General features: G+C 47.5%; 1 protein-coding gene across 1 annotated transcript; it reads left to right on the top strand.

Annotated features, from left to right (window-relative positions):
- The first annotated feature begins 3,054 nt into the window (after positions 1 to 3,054).
- On the top strand, positions 3,055 to 10,940 carry LOC129634453 (uterine milk protein). Its single transcript, XM_055556689.1, has 4 exons — positions 3,055 to 3,691; positions 6,335 to 6,602; positions 8,408 to 8,555; positions 10,692 to 10,940. The coding sequence occupies exons 1-4, from the start codon at positions 3,055 to 3,057 to the stop codon at positions 10,938 to 10,940; spliced, it is 1,302 nt and encodes a 433-aa protein (XP_055412664.1).
- Positions 10,941 to 11,953: the final 1,013 nt, after the last annotated feature.

Genomic DNA, 11,953 nt, shown 5'->3' with positions numbered 1-11,953 from the left:
GGCAGTGTGTGTTCTTCATGAACCAGCCAAAAGGTGGCCCACGGTCCTTTTTCATGTTTGTTTCTTCCTCAACACCAAGATATCCTTGAAGCCGGGGGTTCTCCTCAAGGGTGAAAATCAGGCCTTAAGCATCATGCCCCTCCCTACACCCCCACACCTAGCCCAGAGCATGAATCTTAGTAGAAGCTAAGTAAGTGTTTGTTGAAATAACGCATGAGTAATTGAATGAACGGTCATTCCAACAGTACCACAATCCATTGATTTGTTCACTGCTTCACTGGAACTGAAATGATTCAGTTCTTGTTTTGTCTGCACAGTATTTGAACACAGTTATTTGGCCAAGTTAGTATTAATCCAGGTTTATCCATTTCACTACACCAATGGCAGTATAAATAAGCCACTGACAGAGGCAAAGAGCAACATCAGTAGATAACAGCAGGCTCCCGTGAAGGGTAAGTCAGCTTTCTTCTCTTGGGGACAGTGAGGTTCTACATGGGTAAGTGTTTTATTGCTCTTTTGCTATGGTTCAAGTAGCCTCTGTCTTGGGCAAGATGATGAAGGATCCAGGATAACAAGGATGTGTATATTTTCTAGAATCTCCTGCATCCACTGTTTTCCCCACCCCATAGCTCTCTTCCACTCACTGGCTCCCTCAACCACAATGTCCTCCGTTCTCACCAACCCTACTCCTGCTCAGACGAGGTAGATGGAGGAGGTGATGAAGGGAGGAAGGCTGGGAGAACAATGGTTGGCAGTGAGAGGTAGGGGCTAACTGGAGGAGACAATGCAGGACTGATGTAAACTGCTTAGGACCGGATTGCTGAGTCGGGTTGGCAGGAACCAGGGTATGGCAGGACTTATCTGCCACCTGAAGAATTTGGACTCCATCCCCTTGAAACTCATGGGGAACCAAGAAACAGAAGTGGTTGACACTCTGAGGAGCCCCCTCTGGCTGCAGGGTGTCCAGAAATGCTGGTGGGGGGAAGATTGACAGGCGGGTGATGCTGCCATGGCAACTTGGGCTGCATAACAAAATACCATAACCCATGTGGCTTAAGCAATAGAAATGTATTCTCTCACAGCTCTGAGGCTGGAAGTCCAAGATTAGGGTGCCAACATGACTGGATTCTGGTGCGAGTTCTGGCTTGCAGATGGCTGTCCTCTCATTGTGTCCTCACCGGACCTCATCTTTGTGGTGCACACGCAGGGACAGAGTGGGGAAAGCCCGTACTCTGGTGTCTCTTCTTGTACGGGAAACTAATATATGCCTACACACAAGGGATACTCGTGACCTCATCCAACTCAAATTACTTCCCAAAGGCCTTCCTTCCAAATACTGTTCCATTCAGAGCTATGGCTTTTGACACTGGAATTTCGAGGGGCATAAACTTTCAGTCCACAGTAGATGCTATTTAAGGGACACCAGGGGTGGCAGGGATAATGCAGAGAAGTGGATCCTGTACCTGGAGCTGAGCTGGGTGCCATAGAGAACTAAGGAAGTGAGGACAAGCCCTGCCCGAAGGAGGTAAAATTGAGCACAAAATCAGGCCATGGTTCTCATCTGTTTCCTTCCCATCAGTACGGCCAGAAATCCTGCCATCTGCGCTCCCTTCAGGTGCAAGGCCTGACTTCCGGTCTCAATCGTGGGGTCACATATGGGGACATTCATTCCTTCATTTATGATTGCTCAGTCAGTTGTGTCCAGCTCCCTGTGGCCGCATAGACTGTAGCCCTCCAGGCTCCTCTGCCTGTGGAGTTTTCCAGGCAAGAATACTGAAGTAGGGTGCCATTTTATACTCCAGTGGATCTTCCTGACCCAGGGATCAAACCCGTGTCTCTTACGTTGCCTGCAATGACAGGCAGATTCTTTACCACTAGCGCCACCTGGGAAGCCCACATATGGGGACAGAGAAGGGTTTTTGCCCTGACGGTGGGTGATGAGCAGTAGCTGACGGCACGGAGAGGGCTTAAGTGAGGTGACCAGGATTTCCTGAGATGACCTTCGCCAGGCCCTTGGTTCAGCTGCTGTCCAAGTCGTCTGAGCACCACCCAGGATTCACTTTAGAAATCACACCAGCATCTCTAAAGTCAGATTTGGCAGACCTGCATCTGGACTTTGGGCTGCTAGCAAGTTGCTTTGGGAAAGGTTGAATTTTCATGTTAAAATCTGGATTTTTTGATGCTTCAGAAACAAATCAACAACAACAACAAAAAGACACCCGACACCACTGCCCCAGAACTGATCCTAGTCACAGCTGGAGCTAAGTTAATGCCAGCCCCTTTAACCTGGGCACACTGGCCCATTTTCCACAGTCCCCAGAGTGCCTTATTTCACTGCACTTGCTGTCTTTCCATGTGAGTATTTCTGGCCAGACCTCTATGGGTGTTTGAATCTGCAATCTTTTCTCTCTCTCTCCTCTTGTTTCTTTCCTTTCCACACTTTTCAGGATTGTGTCATGAACCCTGTATTTAAAAAAAGAAAAAAAAGTGTGGATGGAGAAGACCCACTTGCAGGGTCAGCTAGGAGCAGAACTAAATCCCTCTTAACCAGGTCACTTTAATTTGTCCTAAGTCAGGTTCCAAAATCCTCATTAGACCTTCTTCATTCGACTTAGCTGCTGCTGCTAAGTCACTTCAGTCATGTCCAACTCTGTGCAACCCCATAGACAGCAGCCCACCAGGCTCCCCTGTCCCTGGGATTCTCCAGGCAATACTGGAGTGGGTTGCCATTTGCTTCTCCAATGCATGAAAATGAAAAGTGAAAGTGAAGTCGCTCAGTCATGTCCGACTCTTAGCGACCCCATGGACTGCAGCCCACCAGGTTTCTCCATCCATGGGATTTTCCAGGCAAGAGTACTGGAGTGGGGTGCCATTGCCTTCTCTGTTGGACTTAGCTAACATTCTCCAATCCAGGACTAATAGCAACCCCACCCAGGTGAGCTGCATATAGATAAAATGAGCCTTTTTCAACCCCTACAGCACTGAGAACATGTTCCATAGAATATTCACCCGTATACCTCTTCCTTCCAATAACAGCTCCGGATTGCCGCAGAAATGTCCCACAGGAGAATGAATCTGGCCCTGTCTCTGGTCCTCATACTCTGTGGCCTGTTTAATAGCATCTTCTGTGAAAAGCAACAACACTCTCAAAAGCACGTGAACCTAGTCTTATTAAAGAAAATTTCAGCTCTCTCCCAGAAGATGGAAGCTCACCCTAAGGATTTTGCCCAAGAATTGTTCAAGGCTTTGATAATTGAGGCTCCCAGAAAGAATATCATCTTCTCCCCCATGGCCATGACCACCACCTTGGCCACCCTCTCCCTGGGGATCAAGTCCACAATGAACACTCACCACCCTGAGGACCTGAAACTTGAGCCCAAACTGTTGGATGTGCACAAGTACTTACAGCCTCTGGGCCACGTGGGGCATGAGCTAGTGAAGCAGAAGCTACTGAAGCACCAGCACATTCTCTTTATCAACAGCAAAATGATGGTCAACCAGATGCTTCTACAGCAGATAGGCAAGCTGCAGGGAATGGACATCCAGATGATTGACTTTACAGATACAGAAAAAGCCAAGAAGACCATCAGCCACCACGTGGCTGAAAAAACACATACGAAACTCACAGACTTAATCACCGACCTGAACCCTGAGACCATCCTGTGTCTTGTCAACCACGTTTTCTTCAAAGGTGAGGCTTATTAAGTGCATGAATTCCTGTTTTGGGTAATGTGTTACCTGTTGGGTAACAGGTTTAAGTCAGGGAAAAAAAAAAAGAAAAAGCCATAATTTTTGTCGGTATATCCCATTTTCTCAGCAACCAGTAGATCCAACTTTTTAATTGACTTTGATATCACTGCATTGTCTAGCATTTTTCAGCATCTCTTCTCTTAATCCTCTCAGTCACCTTGTTTGTGGTGCTTAAGATATTTTGGAATAAAATGTGATCACTCTCACTGATAAAAAAGGGGAAAACAAAGAAATCTTTTTTTGCAGAGCCATGAACATCAGCTAATTCACATGTCGTGTATGGTCTTGGATTAGTGCGAGATGAGATGCTTTCTGCAGCTGCGTCCAGTGTTGAATTCAGGGTCACACACCAGGTGTCTAAAATATCAGTGTGAATTCCTGGTCACAGATCTTGACATCACCAATGTTTCTTCAGGTGGCCTCAGAGTTACCCCTCGCTGGTGTCTATTTACGTCTTCTTCCTCCACTCAGTGTCTCCTGTCTCTTTCTTCTATTGACTCTCAGCTGTGACCTCTTCTACTGCCCAAATGGGGACAAGAAAGCGGGTCAGGCAAGATGTCCTCCACGTGCTGTCCGAGGCACACACGCCTCTCCTCTCACTCTCCCCTTCCATCACAGCGAAGAAATAGCTGTGCCCTCGTCATCCTCAAGGTGGCTCCCTTTCTGTCTTCCCCGCCCAAGGACTCCTCCCACCTTCCTCTTACCCCCAGAGCCCATTCCTTTCTTGTCTCCTTTGCTGTTTTCTCTTCTCCTGACTTCTAGAAGTGTCTCTCACCTCACCTGGGTTCACAACCTCAAACACCATCTGTACTCTATTCCCTAGTCTCTAGATTAGGCCCGGACCACCTCCCCTGAGGTCCAGATTCTAATACCTTTGGGGGGATGTTTCACAGACCCCCAAACACAATTCCCCAACCTGGCACCACCCCCAACACCCTGTGTCTCCACATCTCAGAGAATCACAGTGCGATCTACACAGCTGCTCCAGACAAAAACGTCCAGATCCAAGAACACAAGTCATATGGGTTCTGCCTGCTGTGTCGACCTGGAATGTGTTGACTTCTCGCCATCTGAGAAGCCTAGCCCAGAGGTTTCTAGCCCAGGCCAGCACTAACTCTTGCCTAGATGACTTTCCAAAGTTGATTACGCTGTTGCCATTCATGCCTGCCTCCAACCTCTTCTCCATTACAAAGCCAGAACAGTTTTCTTAAAACATAAATCAGCTCTCTGTTTTATTCATTGCTGTAGCCTCAGTATGGTACCTGGAACATTTTTTGAGTTCAAGAAATTTTAGGTTTAAATGAGTCAATTCATGGATATTCTATTACTGATTAAACAGGGTTCCTACCAGGACATGAATAATGTTTGTCCTGTGCATGATAAGTGAGGGAACTGCTCACAAAACAGTGCTTCCCAGCATAGGATGCTTGCTGAAGCCACTGGGACCATCTTGTATTCATATTTAGGCCCACAGTTCCAAACTACGTACCTGGGACATAAAAAGTGCTCCACAAATGATCTTTTTTTTTTTTTTTTTACTGCACTGTGTGGCCTAAGGGATCTTATTTCCCCAACCAGGGATTGAACTTGTGCCCCCTGCATTGGGAGCAGGGAGTCTTAACCACTGGACTGCCAGGGAAGTCCCAACATGAATGATCTTGGAGGGATCATTTCTCTGGATATTCCAGAGAACTCTCCAGCATGATTCCCCCTTGGCAGTGGTGGTTTAGTTACTAAGTCATGTCCAGCTCTTTGCGACCTCATGGACTGTAGCCCTCCAGCTTCCAACAGTTTTCCAAAAGCTTTATCCATATCACTCTCTAGAAAAAGCAAGTAGCAGCAACAGAACAGAGAGGACTGCGAGTCTGCCTCTAGAATCAGAAGCAAGACTAACACTTGTAGAGATTTTCCAGACCAGACCAGATGGCCATCACTCTGGGTGATGGATGCCTTTTTTAACTGGTGTGTACTTTGAATGTTTCTTAAAACACACTGGGAATTGCATTACGTAAAATAGAATTTCACGCAGGGATGTGCATGTGTACTGAGGTGTGTGTGCCTTTCTGATAAAAAGCTTATCTCCTTGAATAAAATTAATATACTTTATTTTAAATAATTAATTTTTTGGAGTATAATTGCTTTACAATGTTGTGTTAGCTTCTACTGAACAGCAAGCTTAATAAATTTTAAATAGATTTCTTTACCATTCTTTGAACTCTTAAAACACTCAAATGCAGTAGAAATTTTCAAAGAAGGGATGCTGTGATCAATGTTTCCTGAATTATTTGATGACAAAATCCTTTCTTGGTGTTATAGTTCCAAAGGCAGTTATTTTGGTAAACATCTTTTGAGAAATACAGAGTTAAAGAAATTGTAGGGTGATTATTTTTGAAAATCATGTGTTTGCCTTTATTTCCTTTGCACCAGTCTAGAATTTTAACTATTCTGCTCACTAGAGTCAAGGTGTCACCTTAAACAGACTGCTTCCTTCTCAAACAGGTCACCTCTGGGGACCCCAAACATGAAGGTGGTGATGACTTTTCCACCAGATCACTCTTTGACTTTTCCTTCCTGATTTTCCCAGGCATCTTGAAAAGAGCTTTTCAGCCCAAACTCACCCAGAAGGAGGACTTCTTTGTGAATGACCAAACCAAAGTGCAGGTAGACATGATGAGAAAGACAGAACGGATGCTTTACAGCCGGTCAGAGGAGCTACATACTACGATGGTTAAGATGCCTTGCAAAGGAAATGTGTCCCTAATTCTCATGCTCCCAGATGCCGGGCAATTTGACACTGCTCTTAAAAAGATGACTGCTAAGCGAGCTAAACTTCAGAAAATCAGTGACTTCAGGTATGCTATTCTGAAGGAATACTTCAGATTCGAATTAGATTTTTGCTCAGCCCTCACTTCCTCTATGCAAAAGCCTTATTTGGGTGGCAAGGGTGGGCGAGTTTGGCATCTAGTTATTTCCTAGGATATTTGTAGAAAATGAAACAAACCAAACAGGAAGAATAGTGGCCTGAATCCCATTACCAAGTCGGAAGCCCCTTAAACTGTTAATTATGGTTCTTTTGGTGACATGTACACTATCAGAAACCCACTTCGTAAAAGATCAAGTTAGATACAGAGAGGAATGGTTGGAAAGATACATGGGAATTTCACGAAACTTACAAAATACATGAAATGCAATTTCAGGGAATAAACACAGCCAGGTCTCATGAGGGATTGGAACAAGGGACAGCAAAGTCACCTGGAACTCCGTCTCTCTTGTCACAAGTCCTTATTTCTACCTCTCCAGCTCAGCAAACCAGCTTTCCCACACACATTAGCACACAATCCACTCACCCCCAGAATATTTTCTGAGTATCTATTCTATGCCAGAAACTGCTTGGTGCTGGGAATACAATGATTAGCCAAACACATCTCTGCTCTCATGAAATTTTCAGTCTGGTAGGAAAGGTAGAAAGTCAACTAACAAATACACAGCTTCAAATTGTAGAAAAGCTATGAGAGAATGAGTAGGGTATATAACATAATTCAGTGGTGGAGGGTTCATCAGGGATCTTAAGTAGGAAATGATCTTAAGGGAGTAAATGTCAAGCTAAGACTGCTGTGGTCAGACATGACTCTCTTCCGTTCAATCAGATGCTCCAACCCACACCTCACTGAGCATCTTTCAGTTCCAATTACATATTCCTGGAAGAGAGAATCGAATCGATTCAGCTTGAGTACCATGTCCATCGGGCTCCAATCAATGTGGATAAATTACATAGCGAAACTGTGATCTTCAATGGCCCACTGATCTTAGTGGCGGGAGTCGGGGAATAGTCTTCAGGCAACAAATGTGCAGGTTGGGAAGAAATCTGTAAATAGCATTTACTCCTACAGTTGAGAGCCACCGCAGAGTGGATCTGTCATTTTCTGCCACAGTTGTACGTCCCACAGTATTCCTAGTTGGGGCAGAGGGGATTCAGCAATGGAGGAACCCAGCTGAGTGCGTCGCTATCCAATCAAAAGCTCAACACTGCATTGACACAGGCTAAGATGGATTGGTCTGTGAGCAACCAAAAATGTTGGGTGAGAGGGCTGGCACTACACATTCTAATGTTTTGTTCAGTTGCTAAGTCATATCTGACTTTTTGCAATCGCTTTCTAATACTCTCCCTTAGTTACAGAGTTGCTGATCTGTAGAAGGAGGAGTCCTCCTTTCTGTTTCAAAGATTATCATCCGAGATGGAACTTCCTCTCCTTTGAAAACTCCCTATGCTCTACCTGCGGCAAGAGGACCCCATGTCCCCCTACCCCCTCAGCACGCTTAGGGTCACCACACAGTTTAAACTGCTGCTTCCAGATGGAGGGTTAGAGGGACTCAGGGCTGGATGCCCTTGGTCTGACCTTCATCTTCTCTTGTATAGAAAGCCTGTAAAGGGAATCATTTGAATAGTAAAGTGTATTCTGAGTTAGTGGTTTGCTTGGAAATTCAACCTTGCAGCTCAGACCCTAGCATCTTTAATCTCCCCCGCAAGCAAGCCCTGAAGCAAACACTTCCATTACATTTTCACTAGGAAAAGATCTTTCAGCGTAAGCAAGGTGCAGCCTGTGGACGCCAGGACAGAGACATAGCTCATCTTCCTTGTCATTTTCATTCCCAACAGACTGGTGCACTTAACTTTGCCCAAGCTCAAGATCTCCTTCAAGATAAACTTCAAGCATCTGCTTCCCAAGATTGGCCCCAAACATACGCTGACTACCACAGCAATCTCACAGGCCATCACACTGAAGGCTCCCCTGCCTAATTTGGAGGTGAGTGGGGCAATTTCTAGGGTCTCTGTTTTATTATCCACCACAGCCCTGATTGAAAATCAGTTTTTTAATACAGCAGTTATAGCTCTTATCTGCCCAGATCCCTGGGCTTTGGGGGTCCTTTCGTCATTCACTCACTCAAAGGTTATTGCTCCAAGCCCTGGAGGCATTCGGGGGTAAAGTCATGGGCCAGCCAGACAACATCTGACTCTCATAGCTGTTATGTTCTACTGACAGGGCAGTGAGCATGCCCACAGACCTGTATGCTCTACGTCCACCCGCCATACATCGTCTGAAGGAAAGAAAGCAGAGAAACCAGGAACAGTGGGCTGGAGTGCAGTGGACAGGCATTAGAAGGGCTGGGGTGGCCTTTATGCCAAGCCCCGGATAAAGGCCAAGGGAAAGCAAGGGGGTATATGCCTCGGGACTCATGTTCTGGGCAAAGAGACCAACCAGTGTATCTGGAGGGGATGTGAACCCGACATTTTTTAAGAACCTCAAGAAAGCCCAGGCATCTAGAGTGATGAGTGAGACAGTCTGGTAGGAGGTGAGGGCAGAAGTCAGGCAGAGCCGGGTCACTTGGGTCTCCCAGGCCCTGGATAGGACTGGGATTTTATTTGATCGACATGGGAGACCACCAAGGCTGACATGAGTGTTTTATGTGGAAAACGGGCAGTGTCCCTGGAGGAAGAGGGGACCCAGTAGGAAGTTTGGTGGGTAACCTAGGTGAGAGATATTGGCGGTTAGATGGGGCATTCAAGGGAGAGTTAACAGTGATGAGAAGGTGCTGTGGGCTTTTTAGACAGAGCTGGAGAGCGGGAAGGGGAGTCGGTTTGTGAGCTAGAAGAGTGGGAAACAATGGAGCTAAAGTCTGAGGCAGGAAAGATGAAGGAGGGGTGGGTCTCGGGGCAGGCAGAGACTAGCTCTGCTAAACTGGAGATGCCAGTTAGACATTCGGATGCCAGGAAGCATCTACTCATGAGATAACTTTACCCACCCTGGTGGACACAGGGGTTGTCCTCCAATGACTCTGCCAAGGTCACTAACTAGCTGGCTGCCTTGTGGCTGCCCTGTAACACTTTGCCCAGAACGTAAACAGCAATCACAGTCTCTCATCCTGGTACAGCGCTTGACAAACCACAAAACACTTTCTCATGGTTTCTCTCGCTCAGTCTCCCAGTGAACACAAAGAACCCTGTTCTTTAATTGGGAGATGAGGGACCTGCTGCTCAGAGACATCGGATGGAGTTCCCAAGGTTGGGACCCCACAGGCATGCTGTGCTTTCCATGGCCCAGTGGGTATAAGTAAGTGTTAGTGGCTCAGTCATGTCTGACTCTTTTGCAGTCCTGTAGACTGTAGCCTGCCAGGCTCCTCTATTCGTGGGCTTTCCCGGGCAAGAATACTGGAGTGGGTTGCCATGCCCTTCTCCAGGGGATCCTCCCTACCCAGGTGTCGAACCCGGGTCTCCTGCACTGCAGGCAGCTTCTTTACCACCTGAGCCACTAACAAAATCCACCCAGCAGATGTGCCCTGAGTGCTGGGTTTGGGAGATGTTGAGCTCTTCACAATCCAGTACAAACAATGTCATGGCCACGTTCCCCAACAAGGCCTCCTGCAGATCGGGGGTCATGTGTGTTCTGGCACAAGCACTTTTTCTCAGAGGGCAAATTGTCCTTGGTTGGATGGAGACAAGACAACCTAGCTCCCTGGTGGTTTTCATCACATCCTTTTATAGAAGTGTTGGAAAGGACTCTCTCTCAGTTATTTTACGGGATTTTTTCTAAGCCTTCAGACCACCCAGGCTTCCTCCTTGTTTTCTTCCCCTTTCCTCCCTTTAAATGCGCAGACTCCTTGAGTCATCCGCCCAACCCTGAGGATGTCTGAACCCAACAATCCCCAACCCTAGTAATTGACCCCTCTTGGGGACATCTGACGTTCAAGGGAGAATTCGGTTGCTGGGAGCCAAGGGCAGCTTTCCAGGAGTGGAAACTAGCCTTCCTTCAACTGGCATCAGCTGTCGGGGGAGGTTGCCTCTCGATCTTGCCATAGGAGATTGCTGGGCACACCCCACCCCCACTGCCACCCCAACTCCAGCCAGCTTGGTCTGGGGCTAACCCAGAATCTGTGTCTTCCAGGCCCTGCATCAAGCTGAGATAGAGCTGAACGAGCATGCCTTAACTGTGGACACAGCCATTCACACAGATAATCTGTTGAAAGTCCCAATGAACGCAAAGGAGGTCCCAGTGGTCGTGAAAGTCCCAACGAACGCAAAGGAGGTCCCGGTGGATGTGAAGGTCAACAGACCCTTCTTGCTGTTTGTGGAGGATGAGAGGACTCAAAGAGACCTCTTTGTGGGCAAAGTCCTCAACCCCCAAGTTGAGTAGAGCCGGGGCCACGCTGTGCAGCATAGGAACTTAGCAGGCCATGAATAAAAAGAGTACAATTCACCAGCCGCGCGTCAGAGACACTGAGACTGAGAAGTGTGGTCTGGGAATGGAGTGGGGACAGGTCTTCATTGGTCTTCTGTCCAGGAACAGAGCAGCATAAGGGGGTTGAGGGGGTCTGCCAGGGACATTTGGCCAGGATGTCTTCTATCCTGGAACAAGGCTGACATAGGCAGAGAAGCAATTCTGAGCGGGTGAGCAGGTGCAGGAGGGCTGTTTCAGTTGGGTGTTGTCTCACAGCCTTGCTTCCTGCCCAACTGGCAGTCAGAGCGTGGCCCCTCATCTGTACTTTCCCTCTGCCCCCTGCTCCCTGCCCCCAGCAGCCCCAGGGAGAGGCAGGTCCCACTGCAGAGAGGAGGCTGGGAAGAGGACAGACCCCTGGGGGGCCTTCCATGTGTTCACCCAGCCCCAGGGAGAAATGGGGGTACCAGAGAGGTTAAAAGTCCCGAATATGTTGGCAGCATCTCCTCTGTCCCTCACCTGGTCTCTTTTCACCTTTACAGCAAGCTTCTAGTAGTGGTAGTTGTAGTCAGTTGCCGTCCTGTCTGACTCTTGCAACCCCACAGACTGTAGCCCACCAGGCTCCTCTGTCCATGGGATTCTCCAGGCAAGAATACTGGAGTGGGTTGCCATTCCCTTCTCCAGGGGATCTTCCCGACCCAGGGACCGAATCTGGGTCCCCTGCATTACAGACAGATTCTTTACCAACTGAGCTAAAACAGCCTTCTATGAGAGAGTTGTTATTGCCCCCTACCACACAGGAAGTAAAGGCAGTGTGGGAAAAAAAAAGGACAATATATGCAAAGAATAGGGTGTGTGTGTGTGTGGCTGGGACTTGGGTATTACCCGGCTGGCTATGAACTTCCTTGGACATATAGAATCAAGGAGTCTGATGGCAACCAGACATTTGACAAGTCAGGTCCAGAGGCCAAGGGCACAAAGACATCCAAACA

The sequence above is a fragment of the Bubalus kerabau genome, chromosome 19, assembly GCF_029407905.1.
Source record: "Bubalus kerabau isolate K-KA32 ecotype Philippines breed swamp buffalo chromosome 19, PCC_UOA_SB_1v2, whole genome shotgun sequence".
Classification (NCBI taxonomy): Eukaryota; Metazoa; Chordata; class Mammalia; order Artiodactyla; family Bovidae; genus Bubalus; species Bubalus kerabau.
Note: the sequence above shows the minus strand (reverse complement) of the source record. Positions and strands in the feature narration are given on the sequence as shown.